This window comes from Hyla sarda, chromosome 12, assembly GCF_029499605.1.
Source record: "Hyla sarda isolate aHylSar1 chromosome 12, aHylSar1.hap1, whole genome shotgun sequence".
Lineage (NCBI taxonomy): Eukaryota > Metazoa > Chordata > Amphibia > Anura > Hylidae > Hyla > Hyla sarda.
The window spans coordinates 37,520,344-37,543,763 of NC_079200.1; the positions used below are offsets into that span (position 1 = coordinate 37,520,344).

Genomic DNA, 23,420 nt, shown 5'->3' on the forward strand with positions numbered 1-23,420 from the left:
TAGGAGGAGATATAGGAGAGGTTATATGGAGTAATAGGAGGAGATATAGGGGTTAACTTATGGAAAAACAAAATATTTATATTTGAGGGATACTGAGGTAATACTAGATAACACAGAATGCCAGATATATGAAGTAATAATATATAGAGAATCTCTATTTTATTGTTGGGGGTGTCACTGTGATACTCAGGACCATAGTAAACTCAGCAACTTTATTTTTATTTTTTTAAGGAAGTAGATTTTAGATTAGAAGACTGTATATATGTTTATATGAACACTTGTATTTATTCTGTGATTTATCACATATCTTCATTGTCAATATCATGAGCACAGCAGAAAGAATATTTTGTACTAAAAAATATTTATTTTGTTCTAGTTTTGATTTTGAGTCCCTTTATGACTAATGGCAGATGAGGACCGCTCTCCATTTCCGCCAGTCCGTTCACTCTATGAGAGCCTCTGTCTTATGCGACGTTTTAGCCTCTTTTTCAGCATCAATAGGTCGATGTACAGGATTTTATTGAGGACAGCGGAGGCGCACAGCAAACCTCCATGTACCGCACCTGCCACCCCGCTGCTGAAGACATCCTGCCCTGTAACAGAGAAGACCTGTAATATTACAATGTCCTCCTAGGTCATGCTTACACTATCTTATGTACATGTTAAAGTCTATAACAGTGGTCTCCAACCTGCGGACCTCCCGATGTTGCAAAACTACAACTCCCAGCATGCCCGGACAGCCGTTGGCTGTCCGGGCATGCTGGGAGTTGTAGTTTTGAAACATCCGTGGGTCCGCACGTTGGAGACCACTGGTCTATAGGAGGAAATTAAATTTGGACTGGGCATTGAATGAATCAAGCCCATCAAATTTTGCAGACATTGATGCTGGAGCTCCTGTTTCTATTTTTGAAGTGATGGGGGTCATTGGCCCTTGCATGGAATTTATGACTGTCGATTTTAAAGGGGATGTCTGTCCATATACCTTAAAGGGGTACTCCGCCCCTAGACATCTTATCCACTATCCAAATGATAGGGGATAAGATGTCAGATCGCCGCGGTCCCGCTGTTGGGGACCCCCAGGATCGCCGCTGCGGCACCACGCTATCATTACTGCACAGAGCGAGTTCGCTCTGTGCGTAATGACGGGCGATACAGGGGACGGAGCAGCGTGATGTCATGGCTCCGCCCCTCATGACATCACAGCCCGCCCCCTTAATGCAAGTCTATGGCAGGGGGCGTGATGACCACCACGCCCCCTCCCATACATTTGTATTGTGGGGGCGGGACGTGATGTCACGAGGGGCGGGGTCGGGACCTAAAGATTCTCCGGCCCCTGTATCGCCCGTCATTACAAGCAAAGTGAACTCGCTCTGTGCAGTAATGATAGAGCGGTGCCGCAGCGGGGATCCCGGGGTCCCCAGCAGTTGGACCCTGGTTATCTGACATCTTATCCCCTATCCTTTGGATAGGAGATAAGATGTCTAGGGGCAGAGTACCCCTTTAAAGGAAAACTGTCAGCCAGTTCCCCCACACTAAACCCAATACACAGGGGTCACCTACATTTTTAGTTTTTTGTCACCGCCGAGTTTTCGTCCTCTAAAGTTCCATAATTCACCTCCTCAGTTGCGTTCTGACAATGTGTCCCCTGCCGGCAGCTTTGGTTTCCGGAGGAAGGTGCCTAAGCCCGCCCCCTTATTCGCATATGCATTTTCTTCAACTACACGTCCTAGTGATGCGGAGTCACACGCCCCCTGAGCACAGTGCAGAGCGCATGCGCTGAAGTTTTTACCCAGCCCTCATGTCCTGATGACGTGAGAGCTGTGCGTCAGGAGAGTGCTCTGCGCAGTGTAACAACGCATGCACCAATCCCTTGCTACGCCCAACTTCCAAGTAGCGAGGGACCAGCGCAAGCGCAATTACGCTGAGTAGAGCGGCTCTCCCGACGCACAGCTCTCACGTCATTAGGACATGAGAGCTGGGTAAAAACTTCAGCGCATGCACTCTGCATACAGAGCGCTACGCTCAGGGGGCGTGTGACTCCATATCGGCGGCAACAAAACTAAGTGACCCCTGTAAGGACTCCTGTTCACCCACACTATAACCCAGTGTATTGAATGAACTGGCTGACAGATTTCCATTAAAGGGGTACTCCGGTGGAAAACTATTTTTTCGTAATCCTTCCAGTACTTATCAGCTGCTGTATACTACAGAGGAAGTTGAGTTCTTTGTTGTTGTTCTTTTCTGTCTGACCACAGTGCTCTCTGCTGACACCTCTGTCCATGTAAGGAACTGTCCAGAGCAGGAGGAAATCCCAATAGCAAACCTATCCTGCTCCTGACAGTTCCTGACATGGTCAGAGGTGTCAGCAGAGAGCACTGTGGTCAGACTGAAAAGAACATTAACAAAGAACTTCCTCTGGAGCATACAGCAGCTGATAAGTACTGGAAGGATTTAGATTTTTTAATAGAAATAATTTACAAATCTGTTTAACTTTCTCGAACAAGTTAATTTGAAAAACATGTTTTCACCGGAGTACCCCTTTAAAGCACATACCTTCCAACCAGACAGTTTTTCTAAAACAATTGCCCTGTGAAATGGATCTCAAATGGGGCAGGGCTTATACGAAAGTGTTTATTTTATAGGTGTTCCTGTGCTTATCTGGGTTGGCTGAAAGCATCTCACAAATAGGGATTACAAAATTAGGAGGTATTTATATGAACATTATAATGGGAATTTCCATAAGCCATGATAGAGAGTAAGTCTTTCCTTGGTATGCCAAGCCCGTTAATTACATTCATTTAAAAAGCTAGTATGTAATACTACCGTCAACCTGCAGTGGGCGATCTAGGACTAAATAACAACAACTGATCACTCAGGGTTCTAGGAGCTTAATTTAGGGTGGTCTTCCCCATCAATCCCCATCGTCTATTAACCAGAAGAGACCTGCCATGTTCTTTTGCTATCCACATTCTATATTGCCTTTTTTTTTTAAACATTGGGCCTCATATAGACTAGACTGCCCATCGCCTATAGCAAGAATATCTGTTGTCAGAGGTAAGCAGGTGCAAATATGATGTAACTATGGCTTCTCACCTGTCAGGTATAATCCCGGCACTACAGTCTGTGACCTCATTCTGCTAATAATCTCACACTGGTATCTACTGCAGTTCTGCTCAGCACCATACATGGATCCCTTGGGTGCTCGTAGGTAGAATTCATTACTCACTGGGGTGGCAGCTTCTATGTATTCAATCTAAGCAAATTCAAATGCAGAAAGTAAATGCATGCATATCAATATAAATAAAACTTAAAGGGGTACCCCGCCCCTAGACATCTTATCTCCTTTCCAAAGGATAGGAGATAAGATGTCTGATCGTGAGGGTCCTGGCGCTGGGGACCCCAGGGATCTTGGCTGTGGCACCCCAGCCATCCGGTGCACGGTGGATGACTGGCGATGCGGGGCGGAGGCTCGTGACGTCACGGTCACGCCCCGCTCATGACATCACGACCATGCCTCCGCAATGCAAGTCTATGGGAGGGGACGTGACAGCCACCACGCCCCCTCCCATAGACTTGCATTGAGGGTGCGTGGCCGTGATGTCACTAGCCTCCTGTGCTCCGGCCCTGCACCCAATGAACGCCGGGTACAGCAGGGAAATCGCGGGGGTCCCCAGTGGCGGGACCCCCGTGATCAGATGTCTTATCCCTTATCCTTTGGATAGGGGTTAAGATGTCTAGAAGTGGAGTACCCCTTTAAGGAACCACAAAGTAGTCTTATGGTAAACAAACACAAAAAGGACCTCCAAGAAACTCAGGATCAAGCAGGGCGCATGGAACTCAGGTGAGGCAGAAAAGGTTTATTACCCACAATGCAACGCGTTTCGCGGAAAACCGCTTCATCAGGCATAATTATGGTAAACAAAACCATTATATGATTCTCATAAGCTCTCAATAACTCAAGAAAAGGAATTAGCACCCCACCCAATATCTGAATCCCAAAAGGGAAATGGAGGCTTTTTTTAAGGGAACAGTCCATGCAAAAGTGATACACTGTGTTATACCCAGTACAGGGTTTAGTAACATGATAGCGAGAATCCCTGTCCCATGCTTTGCTGCCTTTGTTTAGTAACAAGTATAAGGCTACATTCACACTGCCGGTTGTCTCCGTAAAGTGTGAAGCCCGTTATTTTAGGATCGAGAAAAGCTGGAGAAAAAATAGTACTTGCACCGTCTTTTTCTCCAGATTTTCTTTACTGAAATAACGGCGCCTGACGGACCCCATTGACTATAATGGGGTCCACCCTTTATTAGCCGTTATGAACCGTCAAAATTACGGCCATCAAACTGCAAAAAAAAAAAAGGGGAGTTTGCCGGCCGTATTTGACGGGTCATACCAGCAGTGTGAAAGGAGCCTAATATGGTTTCTTTAAAGAAGCCTCCAGTGCATGTTTCCTTCTGGGCTAATGTGTGCCTGTACCTTGCCTTGTAGTTGTTGAAATTCTTTTATTGCTCTTTCAACCATATGCTCAGCCAATTTCATCTTCATACTGTGGTACTCATCTCCGCGGTGGCGTGGCTTTTGACCACTCCATTGTTGGAACCAACTATAAGGTGCCATGGTCAGCAGGGTCATACATGATCGGCCTGCAAAGGAAGTAGAAATATTTTAGGCTTTGTGAAGTTGAAATTAAATAGGTATTGACATAACAATGACTGTCTGGGCAAATCTCTGGGCTGGGCAAATAGTACAGAATATTGGTGAGGCTTTTCTGTTGCTCCCTTTGGAAGAAAACTCTCCTCCATAAGGAAGACAATTATCTTTGAAGCACTAGCTATAGGTTACTACCCTTAAAGTCAATGTCTGACCCCTAAAAGTGACAACTGCTTCAGAACTCTCCAGTGATCACAAGGCAAACATGGCAGCAAGTGTACCCCACCACTGGACACCTACATTATTATTTGTTGGAATAAATGTGCTGTACATATAACATGTGGAGGTCTCACTCGGGTGATTTTGTTACTCCCATAGAGTTACAGTTGCAGCATATAAGCTCCTTTTTAACTCCATTTCTCCATGGTCATACAGTGATCAGTAAGGAGTTCCAGGTTCAACCCCATTTGACCAACTACAGTACATACTCTATAAGCTACATCACAGATCCTGACATTCATCACATCCATGGACCAGTAGATATATAGTTTTGGCTAGAATACCCCTTTTAAGCCTCAACTGGCTCTCCACAAGGAGATTTATTGCCCTTGTGATTCTGCTGACCTGTGTGGTCTTCTCAGTAGTATTTTCCCAGGGCTGGCTTTATTTTTAGCCACTGTCTAAACTTTGCCTGGTTTTCTTTTATAAGTATCTTTATATTTCTGAAAAGATATACTTTTACATGGTTCTGACCTGGATGTCTCTGACTGTAAGTGGGATCCTTAGCAGATGGAAACGTGATGAACATCAGGGGTAATTGTTTGCATACCTGCTCGAAATCCAAACTTGAGAATTTCTCCATCCTGAAAAAAGATGCATAAGCATAAAAATTATAAACATAAAGGGGGATATTTATCAAAGTTGTCTATGTCCCGCATCAATATAGACCAAACTACAGAGGGTTAGTCTGGTCTATTGTGCACCTAATTTATCAAATGGTGCACGGCTCTTGATAAATTCTGTGCACAGACTGCATGATCTATGCTTTAGTCTATATTTAAACCTGCTCCAACATGGTCTGACATGTCGGCGTACTTTCAGCCTATGCGACTTGTCGCTGAAAAGTCGCTTTTGATAAATTCAGCACCAATGCATTTTTCAATGCATTTCAGTCTAAAATAGACTTGCATGCATCATGTTCTAAAAATCCTCTAGAGCAAAAGTCGCAGAAAAGTCGCACAGATTTAGACTGCGACTTTCTGTGCGACAAATTTAGACAAGAAAAAACAGTCTAAATCCTTTGATAAATCTCCCCCAAAGTCTTTTTTTGTTTCCCTATTATTGCTGGGGTGACTGTACAGGTAGTTAACTTCCATTCCCACATACAAGTCCGTGCAGAGATTACTAAGACTTGGCAGACATCGGGAATGATGTTTCAGCATGATACATTTCAACATGATCAAATCCTTTACTCCCTCAAAAGCCAAGCTTCTACCAGAGGGGACGTGCAGTGACTTATCCCCCTTGTTTCTATTCAGATAGACAGGTCGACAGATTGGCTGATCTGAGCATGCATATTCGCGGAAAGGATAGATGTACGAAAGTTAAGCGTGACCCTTAAAGATATTGCAAAAACCCCTAATTTTTTGAATGAGATGCAAGAAAAATTGACTGGTGATGGTCACTTGTTACATCAAATAGACAAAACAAAGGTGTGATATTCAGCACTGCTACACCTGGCCAAGCCGGACTATTGGACGGACACTCGACTAGGAAAGTCCATAGAGATGTGGTGGTGCTCTGATATGATAGCAAGATACAAGTCTTCAATGCAATGAAGGAGTACAAATAATCGGCACTCACCAGTCTTCTTTATTGAAAAATACTCACAACATGAAATGCAGTCGGGGAGAGGGATCGGTGCAGGGGGGGGGGGTAAGTAGTAGGTGACAGATTCTGCTTCGCTCGTTACATGAGCATCATCCGGCCATGTCTACCTGGAATTCTGTGCTGCTTCTTGTACAGGTGAGCGGCCAATCGCAGAAGCTCTGGACCACCCTCCTTACCTGACGTACCTGGCGAGTCCTTGTTAGAGTCTCGTCATTGGCTAATCGTCGCCATTTTGTGAGTGCGTCAGTAGAAGCTAGCATTAACAATAGAAATTTGTTAAAAAAGTGTGCACGTTAAAAACTAAATAGTTTAAAAACAGGGCGCATAATCTACCTTCTCATTGAGGCCAAGAGGACCTGCTGCTGCTGTCTGAATGATCCAATACGTTTCTCTTTGCAATAGATATTGGTCTAGGCTGATCCCCGGTTTTGGTTTAACTCTTTCTATTCCAGAGAATTTAAGGTGGTCCAGTTGTCCCCTGTGGGTCTCCATCATATGGGCTATAAGACGTGGCGCTCCTTTTAAAGTGCAAAAGGAATATAGGTGTTCCCTAATCCGAGCGCACAGCTGTCTTATCGTTTTGCCAATATAATAGAACCCACAGGGGCAGTAAATGACATATACTACGAATTTAGTTCTGCACGTAATTAAGTCTGACACTATGTGTGTAATAGCACCTAGTCTCATCGTTTTTAGCTCAGCATTGTATTTCCAGAAACTACATGACTTGCATGCATAATTTCCTTTCGGGGTAAATTTCTCCAGCCATGTACTCTCTGCATTATTCTTTGCTTTTTCTTGTTTCTTTAGGGTATCACCTATAGTTCTATTCTTCCTATATGAGACTAGTGGCTTCTTACTTGCGATTTCTTTTAATTCTACATCACTTTCTATTATATGCCAGTTGCGTCTTATTGCCTGTTCTATAGTTCTATTTAAAGAGGTGTTCTGAAATGTAAATGTGAAACGTCTCTGCTCAGTTAAGTACATCTTGTTCTTATTTTTATTTTTTTAATAAATTGACTCTTTTCATCTCTGTTGCTCTTCTTCTACCTTTTTGTTTTAGTTGTATTGGATACTGTCTCTCTATAAGTCTATTTTGTAGATCGTCAGCTTGTTTATTGAATGTCTCTTCTAATGCATTGTTATGTTTCAGGCGAATATATTGCCCATAGGGAATACCCTTCTTCACTGATGCTGGATGAGAGCTATAATAGTGAAGAAGGGTGTTCCTGGCCATTTCTTTTCTATACCCCTCACTCAGTATCCTATTACCATTGACTGACAATTTAACATCCAGAAACTCAATGGATAAACCACTGAATTGTGATGTAAAAGCAAGATTCATTTTGTTCACTTCATTTAAATGAAATGAACAAAATTAATCTTGCTTTTGACTCTAAAAACGATGAGACTAGGTGCTATTACACACATAGTGTCAGACTTAATTACGTGCAGAACTAAATTCGTAGTATATGTCATTTACTGCCCCTGTGGGTTCTATTATATTGGCAAAACGATAAGACAGCTGTGCGCTCGGATTAGGGAACACCTATTTTTCTTTCGCACTTTAAAAGGAGCGCCATGTCTTATAGCCATATGATGGAGACCCACAGGGGACAACTGGACCACCTTAAATTCTCTGGAATAGAAAGAGTTAAACCAAAACCGGGGATCAGCCTAGACCTATATCTATTGCAAAGAGAAACGTATTGGATCATTCAGACAGCAGCAGCAGGTCCTCTTGGCCTCAATGAGAAGGTAGATTATGCGCCCTGTTTTTAAACTATTTAGTTTTTAACTTGCACACTTTTTTAAACAAATTTCTATTGTTAATGCTAGCTTCTACTGACGCACTCACAAAATGGCGACGATTAGCCAATGACGAGACTCTAACGAGGACTCGCCAGGTACATCAGGTAAGGAGGGCGGTCCAGAGCTTCTGCGATTGGCCGCTCACCTGTATAAGAAGCAGCACAGAATTCCAGGTAGACATGGCCAGATGATGCTCATGTAACGAGCGAAACAGAATCTGTCGCCTACTACTTACCCCCCCTGCACCGATCCCTCTCCCCTACTGCATTTCATGTTGTGAGTATTTTTCAATAAAGAAGATAACTTTGGAGAAGACTGGTGAGTGCCGATTTTTTCTACTCCTTCATTGCATTGAACACTTGTTACATCTGTTTAAGATGGTTTTAGATCGCTTGAACCCTCCACGATCTCCTGCACGGGACCCTGTCTCCCCCCGGCTCACAGGATCCTGCCTTATCCATGTATCTCTATGGGAGAGCCGGAGGTAGCCGAACAACTCTCCCATAGGGATACATGGAGCGGGCATGGAGGCCGCCGCTTAGTGCAGGGGTCAACACTCTCTTGTTCCTGGGGAGAGCCAGGGCCCCATGCAGGAGAACACGGTGTGTCCTAGCGGTCGAACCCCCCCACAATCTAAAACTTATCCCCTATCCTTTGAATAGGGGATAACTTTTTCTGCTCAATAGTTCTCCTTTAAGGTTTCAGGTATAAAAAAGTGTCACAATTGCCGAAAGGGACAGTTTTTCCAACCAAGACTCACATGCTGTTGAGGTCACTCTCTGAGTAGATCCAGAGGTTGGTAGACTTCAGTCCCAGCTCATCACTCATCCCCTGTATGCCTACAAAGACTAGGAAGCATCCCATCCCATACTGCAGATTAGACAAGAGGCACTCCACTTCTAGGGTGGAAGAGAAGAACAGATAGTTGATTATCTAAAAACACTTCTATCAAAAGTTATCATCTATATAAAACTGAGATTTGTACAATTATAAGAAAAGTTATTTTCAATATTGTGATATATTTCCTTGAGGTTAATTATAAGAATCTTCTATTAGAAAAAAAAATACATGGCAATTCTACATGGTTACAACCTACCTGGTGTATTCCTAACTGCAGGAGGTAGAAGTTGCTCAAAGGTATTAAACAAGCCAGCATCTGATATGACCACAGGAGCATGAATACATATTTCCTTGTCTTTATGTTGTACAGCAACCCCTATAGACAAAATGTCGATTTTTTTTAAAGCCATTCACTGTTTACATCCTTAACCTCTATATTCAGCATTGTAACCATGTTAAGAATATATAGACTCACTATAATTAACCATTTGATCATATACACACATATTAACATGATGTCATCCAGTATGGCAGCACACAACATCATTGGCATCTTTATATGGTGGATCCATTTATGCCTAGAAGCTTCAACCTTTATACTCCACAGCCTACAGACCTCATAATTGGACTATATCCTAAATCCCTTCCTTTTGGCGCTCTACCTCTAATGTTCAACTTCATCTATTCATTTGATTGTCCTTCATTGCTTACCTGTGGCTATTCCATTGTCTAACAAGATTCGTGTAACAGGGGCCCTTACAAGAACCTTGCCTCCAGCACGCTCTATAACAGGAATCATATGGAAGGCAATTTCACTGCTCCCTCCTCGAGGATACCAGGCTCCTCTTTTGTAATGATGGAGAAGAAGGGCATTGATCATGAAGCTCGAGTCATTGGGAGGGACGCCTGTAAATAAAGTAAAGTTCTTAAGTTTAGCACAGCTGCAAAAAGAATGGGCCACCCACAGAAATTTGAGGGTTCCTGGGCATTTAATTGGCATTTCTAGGCATTTTCAGGGAGGTCCCTGGATAAGGCCTAAATATTGAAAGCTATGTTATCCCTTTACTAGGCATAATCATGTAGTCAAAGAGATTGGTTAAATAGATATATTAGTTTGATACTCTATCTAGTGAATCAGTTAGCTACCTCATATCAGACTACAAAAGAAGGCTACTGAAGGTGCGGCTGATACCCATTGAATTGGCACATGGACCTTATATGAGGCAGTGCGTCGTAGTGGGTGGGTGGATATGCAAATTAGCTCTTCTCCAAAAGGAAGAAAACTATTTCAAAATGTAAAAGTCATCCATTTGCTGAGTACTGATTGGTTAGGGAGATTTCACAGACAATAATGATCAATAAGATGAATAGTAGCAATACCACAAGGTTGAAAATGATCCCAAAGTAGTGTAAGAAACATGGAAACAAAAGTGAAGACGGGGAGAACATTCAAGTACTTAATAGGCATTGGACAGCATGTACCATGAGTGCGCTAAACCTGACTGAAGGGGTGAGTGAGTTTCTTTCTCAATAAGTTGGAAGTTCTGCACTAGGTATGACATAGTGATCAGTTTTGCCTTTAAATAAGTTATCCCAAACTTAAACGTTATCTCCTCTGTATAGCAAAGGTGATAACTAGCGTATTGGTGGTGGTGGTGAGATCGGGGGGAATTGCTAACAAACCCATCAATTATGAAACATGGAGCATTCACTTCATCCACTGTCTGTAGTACTTCTGAACTTATCTAAGTTCAGCATTGGATTTTCTTCAGAAGTTCCATAGAGAACGAAAGGAGTTGTGGTCAAACTTGTGCCCTGCCATTTTATTCCATTTGGCCAACATTTGGTCTCTGTTCTCCCAGTGGTTGGGCCCCTGTCTATAAGCTAGTTATCACCTATACTTTGGATCTTGGAATAATGTCACACCTGAAAGAAAGTATGTTTTAATAAATCTTAATTTCTAATTAAGGGCTGCCATCAGAGACTTTGGGGCCCCTTACACAGCTCAAAGCCGCGCTCCCCCCCCCCCCCCCCAACATAGCCTGACGGCTATATACCCAATCATCTATAAAAAAAAAATTAACCACAGGGCAAGAAAAACAAGAGCCCTTTAGTTCAATGAGAAAGGAAGGAGGAATATAAGCACCGTACATATTGCCATCATACTGTTACTGACCAAATCTTGAACACTGAGTCCAATATTAACAATAATACCAGTATACAAGGAGGAATATTATCACCATACATATTACCATTATTCTGTTACTGACCAAATCCTGTACACTGAGACCAACATTACCAATAATACTAGTATACTAGGAGGAAATATTCCCCCCATACAGTGACCATATAGTGGTAGATATTAGCTCTACACAGACTCTGCAGACCATACAAGTGATGACATACAGTAACATCAGGTGATGTCTTCTCTGATCGCAGTCGTTCATTTTCCTTTTTTCTTCTCCTTCCGGCCCAAATCGTTGTGACGATTTCTTCCTTTCACAACTTATCTCCATAGGACTTGCCAGACAAAATTTTAGGCCGCAGACTTTTCCTGCACCTATAACACTCTATACAGTAATAAAAGTGGCTAGATAAGTGAATTGGGGAAGAGTAGGTAGGTCCGTCCCCCACCCATTAGGTAGTTAGTTCGCTCCAGAAAGTAGACAGATCCCTTCACATAGTTTCCCACATTACACAGGTGCCCATAGTAGGGAGTCCCCACCTGTAGGTAGGTCCCTATGTAGATAGCTGCCCCCTGTAGATAGTTACTCCCTGTATGCAGTAGCAGCCCCCTATAAGTAGGGGTTACTCCCTGTAGGTAGGTCCCCCTGTATATAGTTGCAGTCCCCCCATATATAGTAGCAGCCCCCCTTTTAAGAAGTAGTAGCAGACCCCCTTTATGTAGGTGTTGCCAGCAGCCCCCTTTAGGTAATAGTAGTGGCAGCCCCTTTTAGGTAGTAATAGAAGCAGCACCCTTATGTAGTATTAGCAGTAGCCCCCTTAGGAAGTAATTAGTAGCCCCCTCAGGTAGTAATCAGTTTCCCCCTTAGCTAGTAATAGCCAGCAGCCCCTTTGGTGGTAAATAGTAGGCCCCATAGGTAGTAATCAGTAGCCCGCTTGGGTAGTAATAGCCAGCAGCCTCCTTAGGTAGTAATAGCAGTAGCCCCTTTAGGTAGTAATCAGTAGCCCCGTTAGGCAGTAATAACAGTCGCCCCATTAGGCAGTAATGAGTAACCCCCTTAGGTTGTAATAGCAGTAGCCCCTTTAGATAGTAATCAGTAGCCCCGTTAGGCAGTAATAACAGTCGCCCCATTAGGCAGTAATGAGTAACCCCCTTAGGTTGTAATAGCAGTAGCCCCTTTAGATAGTAATCAGTAGCCCCTTAGGTAGTAATAGCCAGCACCCCCCTTAGGTAGTAATTAGTAGCCCCCTTAGGTAGTATTCAGTAGCTCCCTTATGTAGTATTAGCCAGCACCCCTTGAGGTAGTATTAACAGTAGCCCCCTTAGATAGGAATAGCCAGCAGCCCCCTAAGGTAGTAATCAGTAGCCCCCTTAGGTAGTAATCAGTAGCCCCCTTAGGTAGTAATAGTCAGCCGCCCCCTTAGGTAGTCATAGCAGTAGCCCCTTCAGGTATTAATCAGTAGCCCCCTTAGGTAGTAATAGCCAGCACCCCCCTGAGGTAGTATTAACAGTAGCCCCCTTAGCTAGTAATAGCCAGCAGCCCCCTTAGGTAGTAATCAGTTGCCCCCATAGTTAGTAATCAGTAGCCCCCTTAGGTAGTAATAGCAGTATCCCCTTAAGGTATTAATCAGTATCCCCCTCAGGTACTAATCAGTAGCCCCTGTAGGTAGTAATAGCCAGCAGCCCCCTTAGGTATTAATAGTAGTAGCCCCCATAGGTAGTAATCTGTGGCTGGTGTTGCCCCAACTTTTTCATTTTCACAAGGGGTAATTGGAGAAAAGGCCTCCCAAAATTTGTAACCCCACTTTAACCACCTTGGAGAGCACCAATGACCCCCCCCCCCCACCTTGACACCCAGGGCATATGCCCCACCATCCCCTCCCTACATTGTTACCAAGTTAATAGACCTTGCCTAGTCTTTGTACTCTGCAATGCAGGTCATGCGTCTTGTTCATAATTGGTTTATCAGACATGTAATCGGTACATCAATAAACTAATTACTAAAAGTTAATGGATTACCCAGAAGCTACATTCAGGCAAAACAGAAGATGAAATAGGTGTGAAAGGAGAGGAATGAACAGAATATTAACTCCATAACCGCTATAATAAAATATACAAATCATACTGTAATAGCTATTTGTGCATTGTACTATTCTATACTTTGTTTCCATGGCAGACGGTGTCCTTTGAGCCATTGACTGGGTCTAGAAGTAATTTTTGTCCAGACCATTTTTGGAGTTTGGTGACATTATGTCCAATTTGCTTTTTTTCCTCCCTTTTTTGGCTTAGTTCCAATACACACAAAGGGAATAAACATGTGTATAGCAAAACATGTGTTACTGCAATCCTTTTCTATGAGATATACTTCATTTTCTTTAAAAATGTCAGGGGTGGCAACATGTTGGAAGCCCACATATATTAGAGATTGGTGGGAAATGGGGGGATTCTGGGGTATTTACTCGAATGAGTGTCCATCTGAAAGCTACTCTGATGGACTTCAAGGACCAAAGGTGATGCCCCTGATATTACCACTTGGTTATACATTAAAAAAAAACTGATCATACACATTGGAATATTGCCTGCCAGTTGCACTGATTTTAAAAGGATCAGTCGACCACTAGTGTATTATGATGTGAAGAGAAGGATCAGGCAGTTGGATTTCAATATACCTGTTCCTTTTGTTCTCAGAGGAGATAAATCACTACCAGCAGGAGGTGTCAGGCAGAGGTTTACCTATCCCTCTACACTAAAAACACATCTGCTTATTCGAGCCAATGTATTGAGGTATATGAAGAGAAAGCTGTCAGCCAAAGAAACCAGCCACTATCTAATGTGTATGGCTACCTTAAGAGTTTAGGGAACTTTCCATCCTTTCAACAACGAAGTTCAGGCCATCACTGACCTAATGTCATATTGTCATAATATCATATTGTGTTTTCCCTGGGCATAAAACCTTATGGATACAAGATATCTCACCAATTGGAGCATAGCTTAAGAGGATGAAGAGGGGGCAGATAGATCTGAACCAGAATGCCTGGGGAAGCCCAAAGCCCCCTTTGCCACTAGTGTTGCTCGCGTATATTCGCAATGCGAATTTTATTCGCGAATATCACATATTCGCGAATTCGTGAATATAGCACTAAATATTCGTAATTACGAATATTGTTTTTTTTTATTTTCACAGTACACATCACAGTGATCATCCCTCTCTGCTTCCTGCTTGTGTGGTCTAAAGAAGGCTCTAATACTACTGTGTGAGACTGGCGTGCAAATTTTTGCATATGGGAAAATTTGCATATTCTAATTTTCGCATATGCAAATTTTCGTGTATGCAAATTTTCGCATATGCTAATTTTCGTACATGCAAATTTTCAAATATATGAATATTACGAATATGCGAATTTAGCGAATATATGACGAATATTCATCCATATATTCGCGAAATATCGCGAATTCGAATATGGCCTATGCTGCTCAACACTATTTGCCACATAAGTAGACACCAGTGTTAAAAATGACACATGATATGTGTTGGGCATGTTACAGAAATGTTGCATTGGGGCCCTGCTTCAAATTATACCTTTGTAGACAAAGCACAGTATATCATAAATAGAAAGTGTATTTTAGTTCCTTGAACTGTGTGCATCTAACAGGTTAACTTCAAGACCTGATACTATTATCTTATGTGTCAGCCCTAAGTTGTACTTGTCCTTTGGATTCTAGGTACAGAGTTTTCTTTCCATTTTTGCTAATTGCTTTATCAGTCGCCTCAACTAAGAACCGATAAACCAATCATATAAAGCTGATAACCCCAAACAAGAAATGTAACAGATATGATAAGGGGTTAACTCAGGAGAGTACTGATCTGATTGTCAAGTTCATGTCATGTCCGCGGTAGTGATATATACCTTCAAAGAGCCCATCATTCAGCTCAACATTAGAGTCACAATATGCCAGTGCGGATATTTCCACTAACCATAGAAAAGGTAGCTGAACATGGTCTGGAGCTCTGTATTGCTAGTTAGCCTTTCCACCACATCCTGGTGATTGGACTCTGCAAGGTGGAAAACTGAAGACAGTCGATGAAGGAGGCCAGACTTCACAAGAAGAAGGGCTAAATACTGAGGCATGATCTTCAACATTGCCACCAGTGGTACGTGACGTGCCACCTTCTGTAGATATATAACATACATAAAATTGTTATTATTGGAAAACTATGAAAAAATATTACTTTAGGTTCATTCTAACCCAGTTATGGATCTCAATGTGGCACTTAAAGTGTTCCTGTCATCAGAAGAACAGGGGTGTAAATAAGCCCAAGGCTAGATAGGGCAATTCATTAGGCATTCTAGGGGGTGTTCCCCAGTACGGCAAGAGCCCTATTTATCACTGCCCCCACCACCCTGTATCAGCCTACCCTGTTTGTTTGACTGACAGCCATTAGGTAAAGAGGAGCTGGGTTGCACTTACTGGGGCTCTTGCCGTGCTGGGAAACTCCTCCACTTCATGCTTCCTTTCCTTTTAAAGGGGTATTCCGCCCCTAGACATCTTATCCCCTATACAAAGGATAGGGGATAAGATGTCAGATCGCCGCGGTCCCGCTGCTGGGGAGCCCTGGGATCCCAACTGCGGCACCCCGCTATCATTACTGCGCAGAGCGAGTTCGCTCTGCACGTAATGACGGGCAATACAGGGGCCGGAGCATCGTTACATCACGGCTCCGCCCCTCGTGACGTCACGGGCCACCCCTTTCAATACAAGTCTATGGGAGGACCGCCACGACACCTCCCATAGACTTGCATTAAGGGGACGGGCCGTGATGTCACGAGGGGCGGAGCAATGACGTCACGCTGCTCCGTTCCCCGTATCGCCCGTCATTACGCACAGAGTGAACTCGCTCTGTGCTGTAATGAGAGCGGGGTGTCCGCAGCGGGGATCCCAGGACTCCTCAGCAGCGGGACCGCGGCGATCTGACATCTTATCCCCTATCCTTTGGATAGGGGATAAGATGTCTAGGGGCAGAGTACCCCTTTAAGTTGCATTAATGAAATACAATCAACTTTTGCACAATATTCTATTTTTTTGAGTTTTACTAGTACCTTGCCTTAAAGGACAAAGTACTTTATTTCCTAAAGTTGCTGTGTCTTCATATGAAAGTAGTACAAATACATTTTTACACAACCCAGGAAAAATAGGAAAACCTAGGTTTCAGAACCTTCAAAGCCCCTAACAGCTGTAGGGCCTATATTTATGGCAAGTGCACATGAACGACATAGGTCAGCCTGTGAACAGATGTAGATGAAAATCTGGACACCTTCACCACTAGTTAAAATCACCTGAAAAGGTCTTCATTGGTGCTCAATGTCATGACACAGGAAAGATAAAGCATTGTAGAGTGACCTTCAGAATCTATCATTTTGAACTCCTTAAGGTAGATAAACATTTGAGTAACATTTGAGTTACTGTTGTCCTGCTATCTGGGTAAATGTTATGTAAGAGTCCTCACCTTCATCAAAGTTACAAATTTGTCAATGGCTTCTTCTTCTCCTGGAAACTGCTTCTTTAAAGCATCTGGATATTCACATTTTCCAGCATAAACTTTGTAAACCTTATGTCCTATGATAATGGACTCATAATGGTTTCCCAGACGGATCCATTGCAGTTGTCCATCTGTTAACTGGTCCATGATCACCCTAAACATTCCTCCTTCATGCATCTGCCCAACATAGTGGAGACCTGGTCAATCACAAACAGTGTTGTCAACTGAAAGCCTAAATAGGTCTTATCATAAGTCAGTGTTCAAAAAGTTAAGATTCTCCAGCTGTAGACATACGTTTCCCAATAATTTATCCATTACAATACTCACCCACGTCAAATTCGTACCCATGCTCTTGGAATGTGTGACAACTACCTCCTGCTTGATCATGTTGCTCTAAAACAAGGACTCTTTTCCCAGCTTTCGCAAGTGCAGAAGCTGCTGAGAGCCCCCCAACACCACTTCCAATAACAAGAGCATCCAGGTTAGGTGGGATTTTGTCCTGAGAAAATCCTGCACCAAATAAAAGAGAAAATGAAATACACAAATACTATAAATAAATGATTCACAGTATAATGGGCTCTGGTACCTAATCTGATCTTGTCTTTATTTACTCATCCTGAGAGGTAGAGAGAGTCTACCCCTCACATTTTTCTAAATATTTTATTCCATCTGTAATGTGAAAACACTGAAGAAATGACCATCTACTTCCAAGTAGTGAGTCTACAGCCTGTATAGGGCTACGTTTCCACTCGGTAGGTTTCTAGTTGCAGTTTTTGAGCCAAAGCCAGTAGTGGATCCAGCATGAAGGAGAAGTATACGTCCTTCCTTTATATTTCTCATTCCTTTTGAATGCACTTCTGGCTTTGGCTGAAAAACCACAGGGGCAGCTTTACAAAAAAAAACAAAAAAAAAAAACAAGTGGAAACACAGCCTAACAGTGTTTAATGTTGTGTCCCCTCAAAACAACTCAACACACGACCATTAATGTTTAAACCTTGGCAACAAAAGTGTGTACACAAAAGTTCAACATGGCATCTCCCGGCAAAGAACTCTTTAAGGATCTCAAAAAAAGAATTGTTACTCTACATAAAGATGGCATAGGCTATAAGAAGATTGCCAAGACCCTGAAACTGAGCTTCAGCATGTTGAGAAAGACAATACAGTGGTTTCAAAGGGCAGGTTTTACTCAGAGAAGGCCTCGCCATGGTCAATCAGAGACATTAAATGCAGGTGCATAGCGTCATATCCGGCTGTTGTCTTTGAGAAATAGACCTATCAGTGCTGCCAGAGGCGAAAGGGGTGGGGTGAGGAGCCAACTTGTCAGGGCTCAGACTACACGCCGCACACTGCATCAAATTGGTCTGCATGGCTGTCATCCCATAGGGAAGCCTCTACTAAGGATAAAGCACAAGAAAGCCTGCAGACAGTTTGCTGAAGACAAGCAGACTAAGGACATGGATTACTGGAACCATGTCCTGTGGTCCGATGAGACCAAGATAAACTTGTTTGGTTCAGATGGTGTCAAGTGTGTGTTGCGGCAACTAGGTGAGGAGTACAAGTGTATCTTGCCTACAGTCAAGCATGATGTTGGGAGTGTCATGGTGTGGGCCTCGTCTGGGGAGCTACAATTTATTGAGTAAACCATAAACGCCAACAAGTACTGTGACATACTGAAACGGAACATGATCCCCTCCCTTCGGAGACTAATCTGCAGGGCAGTATTCCAACATGATAAAAAAAACAAACACCTCCAAGATGACCACTGCCATGCTAAAGTAGCTGAGGGTAAAGTTGATGGACTGACCAAGCATGTCTTCAGACCTAAACTCTACTGAACATCTGTGGGGCATCTTCAAATGGAAGGTGGAGGACCACAAGATCTCTAAAATCCACCGGCTCTTTGATGTTGTCATGGTGGAAAGGAAGAGACTCCAGTGAAGCTCTGGTGACCTCCATGCCCAAGAATCTTAAGGCAGTGCTGGAAAATTATGGTGGTCACACAAAATATTGACACTTTGGGCCCAATTTGGACATTTCACTTTTGCCAAGGTCTAAACATTAATGGCTGTGTGTTGAGTTATTTTGAGGGGACACAACATTAAACACTGTTATACACTCTGTGCACTCACTACTTTACATTGCAGCAGGGGGTCATTTCTTCAGTGTTGTCACATGTAAATATATGAGAAAACATTTACAAAAATGAAAAATGTGAGGGGTGGACTAACATTATATATATATATATATATATATATATATATATATATATATATATACACACACACACACATACGGGAGAAGCAGTGACTAGTGGGGACCAGAAGCATCAGAGCAGCAATTGTATACTCTATGGTAGAGTATTGCTTCTCTTTATTTTTTACACCACCCCTAGCCATATATAATTGTTTTATCCCCATACACATAAGATATACGTTGGCTGAACTTGCTGAATTTGCCAGGGACTGATACAGGTATTGATAAGTATGAACATTCTCTATTCTCCATAACCTAATATTAACCAACAGGTTGATACAGTGTACGTTTGTTGGCATGGTTTTCTTGAAGAAATATGAAATTGTCTTTGCTTCAAATATTGTTGCTCACCACTTTTCATAACACTTGCAGATCCAGTTATGTCTTAACACATATCTCATATACCTCCCATACACCTATGTGCTAACATCCTCATCTAATGTGATATGTTTGGATGTCCATTGCCATCGGATGCATGACTATGAGGGGTACTCAGGAGGCAGGTGCACCTAAGCCCTTGAACATGGTGAGCCCACAAGGTCCATCAAGACCAGTCGTTTGATCCATTTAACAGAAGTTTTAAAGGGGTACTCCGGTGGAAATTTTTTTTTTAAATCAACTGGTGCTAGAAAGTTAAACAGATTTGTAAATTACTTCTATTTAAAAATCTTAATCCTTTCAGTACTTATCAGCTGCTGTATACTACAGAGAAAGTTCTTTTCTTTTTGAATTTCTTTTCTATCTGACCACAGTGCTCTCTGCTGACACCTCTGTCCATGTCAGGAACTGTTTCAGAGCAAGAGAGGTTTACTATTCGGATTCGTTCCTTCTCTGGACAGTTCTTGACATGCTCAGAGGTGTCAGCAGAGAGCACTGTGGCCAGACAGAAAAGGAATTCAAAAAGAAAAGAACTTCTTCTGGAGCATACAGCACCTCATAAGTACTGGAAGGATTATGATTTTTAAATAGAATAAATATACAAATCTGTTAAACTTTCTGTCACCAGTTGATTTAAAAAAAATATGTTTTCCACCGGAGTTCCCCTTTAAGTTACCCTTATGGTCATATGTAAATTCACAACAAAAGACACCAGTCCATATTTTTCCACAGAAACCGAAATAAGATTCAACCTACCAAATGTCCTTTAAGGAACCTCCTAAGTCACATATAGTCCTTAAAGGGGATGTCCAGGATTAAAGTCATAAATATGCATCACAGGAACGCAAAGGTGTTATCCTTTGTTGCATTTCTGACAAGCATTGAATATAGGATGTTATAGTCACTTACCTTGTTTAAGAACCTTGTCCCTAGTTCTCTTGTCAGTGACTAGAGGTCTTGGGGGCTGAATACAATCTTCTCTAAAGAGGCTCCCCCATCCATAATACAACCGCAGGTAGAAATAGAAAAGCACAATAGACAAGAGCAAGGGAGGCAAGATCCATAGTAACATCACTGGAGCAATGCGTTACAAAGACAATGGAAACTTTGGATAGAAAAACAGATGGATAAATATATAGATATTACTATAGCAGTCAGGTGCCCAATACACAGAACACACAGGCAGGCAGTACACACTGTACAGTCAATACATACAATATTCACACCTAGTACACACTCACATAAACCTAATATACAGACAGCTCATATTCATTCGCAGTGCATGGATGGGGTAAATCTATATACATACAACCCAGACTTCAGCAGAAAGTCATAGAAAGCCAGCGAACACAGGCAACAATATAATGAACCTGCTACTAAAGGTTTTAGAACAACACAGTACAAAGGTTCCTTGTTATCTAACTCCAAGAGAAGGATTGCATCGCTAATCACTGTTATAGAAGCTTCTAATCCAAAAATATTACCAATACATCAACTGCATTCATAGGCATATAACAGTACCACCAATGGTGTCCAAATTATAGTGCCAGTAAGTGTCCAAATAATTGTACAATCCACACTGTCCATATACCAGTATCAGTGATAACATATAAATAATAGTTTCAGACAGACTGCCCACATATGTTTTCCATCTATAGTGTCCAAATAACAATACCAGTCATACTGTCATTGGATAGTATATACAGCCATAATGTACAGATAATAACAGTGCCAGTCACACTACCAGTACAGTACAGTATCCTGTCCTCATATGCCGTCCTCATATCTCGACCTCAAATCCCGACCGCCTATCCCGTGCTCATATTCTGTCCTCATATCTCAACCTCATATCCCGTCCTCATATCTCGACCTCATATCCCGTTATCATATCCCGACCTCCTATCCCGTCCTCCTATCTCGACCTCATATACTGTCCTCATATCCCGACCTCATATCCCATCCTCATATCTCGACCTCCTATCCCGACCTCCTCTCTTTGTGAGATGGGGTGTAGCTTGTAAGCCGGATTGACACATTCACCAGGAGATGAAGAGCGGAGCTTGTGGAGTAAGGTACTGGAAGTCCCATATACTCGCATGTGACTTGAAACAAAGACCCATCATGTATGTAAGGGTGTAGATAAGGGTTAATTTAACTATCATATCTTTTTATTTGACATATAAGTAATATGTGTACCAGGTATTATTGAAATATCTACAGCCGTACGGAAGTTATGGGGGAACATACATTTCCCATTGATTTGCATGGGACTTTAAACAAAAACCCCGACCCTCACAAATGGGAGTATGTAAGGGTTAAAATAACTATCCTATATTTTAAGTGGACATATAAGTAACATGTGATTAAGTATTATCGAAATATCTCCAGCCGTTTGAAAGTTATGCCGTAACATATATTTCCCATAGACTTGTATGGGACTTTAAACAAAAAACCCTGACACTGGCAAATAGGGATGAGTAAGGGTTAAATCACCTATCCTATGGAGGAAAATCAACAGAGGAAGCTTTTGACTTCATATCCCGTCCTGATATATTTTTGTCATATCCCAACCCAATATTCGACCTCCTATCCAGACCTCCTATCCCGTCCTCTTATCCTGACCTCCTATTCCGTCCTCCTATCCCAATCTCCTATCCCATCTTCCTATCCCGTCCTCCTATCTCGACCTCCTATTCCGTCCTCCTATCTCGACCTCCTATCTCAACCTCCTATCTCGACCTCCCACCCCTACCTCCTATCCCGTCCTCCTTTCCCGTCCTCCTATCTTGACCTCCTATCTCGACCTCCTATCCCGACCTCCTATCCCATCCTTATATTCCGTCCTCATATCCAGTCCTCATATCCCGTCCTCTTATCTCGACCTCCTATCTCAACCTCCTACCCCGACCTCATACCCCGACCTGTCCTGTAATATGTTTACCAGGTATTGAAATATCTCCAGCCGTACGGAAGTTATGTGAGAACATACATTTCCCATTGATTTGCATGGGACTTTAAACAAAAACCCCGACCCTCACAAATGAGGGTAGTTAATGGTTAAATTAACAATCCTATATTTTAAGTGGACATATAAATAACATGTGACCAATTATTATCGAAATATCTCCAACCGTTTGGAAGTTATGCAGTAACATATATTTCCCATAGACTTGTATGGGACTTTAAACATAAACCCCGCCCCTGGCAAATGGGGATGAGTAAGGGTTAAATCACCTATCCTATGTATGTTATTGACATATAAGTAACATGTGTGCCAAAATTCATGTTAATATCTTTAGCCATTTGGACGTGATGCTGGAACATACATACATACATACACATACATACACACACATATACACACATACATACACACTTTGAGTTTTATATACTGTATATAGATATAATGTATTTCAGGTATTGGAAATGTTGCAAATGTATTCTCTTGCATAATACTAAAAGTTTATGCACACACTGAGGTAACCAGAGTGCAGAAGGTTAATTTGTCTCACATGTCTTGCACTGAATGTACAGATGAATAGTCATTTAGTCACTTGTCAGTTCCTGACCAATAATTGCAGGAGAATGTCCCTTCTCCCCTTCTGGGTAAATAGGAGGACATAAATCTGTTCTAGGGAGTTGAGGCCTTTGTATAGCCAAAGCCAAATGTGAGTTCCTCAGCTGTGTTCTTCCTTAGGAGGCAAATAGTTGTTAAAGTCAGGCATACCTTACATAAAGATCACACACCTGTCATATCACCAGTCTATTCTACAATCAAGTTGTCTCTGAACCCTGTTCCAGCCCATGCTACGAGAATACGTCTCTACTACGTCTCAACATAGTCATCTTTCAAGAGAGAAGAAGTTGTA

At 42.4% G+C, this 23,420-nt stretch overlaps 1 protein-coding gene across 1 annotated transcript; it reads right to left on the reverse strand.

Annotated features, from left to right (window-relative positions):
* Positions 1 to 407: 407 nt before the first annotated feature.
* LOC130297084 (all-trans-retinol 13,14-reductase-like) lies at positions 408 to 20,905 on the reverse strand. The gene is made up of 12 exons (XM_056549320.1): positions 20,861 to 20,905; positions 20,461 to 20,656; positions 17,248 to 17,430; positions 16,888 to 17,117; positions 15,358 to 15,553; positions 9,908 to 10,102; positions 9,453 to 9,572; positions 9,117 to 9,255; positions 5,405 to 5,514; positions 4,478 to 4,644; positions 3,094 to 3,253; positions 408 to 593 (listed from the first exon to the last, which is right to left on the reverse strand). The coding sequence occupies exons 2-12, from the start codon at positions 20,621 to 20,623 to the stop codon at positions 448 to 450; spliced, it is 1,809 nt and encodes a 602-aa protein (XP_056405295.1). The 5' UTR covers positions 20,624 to 20,656; positions 20,861 to 20,905; the 3' UTR covers positions 408 to 447.
* Positions 20,906 to 23,420: the final 2,515 nt, after the last annotated feature.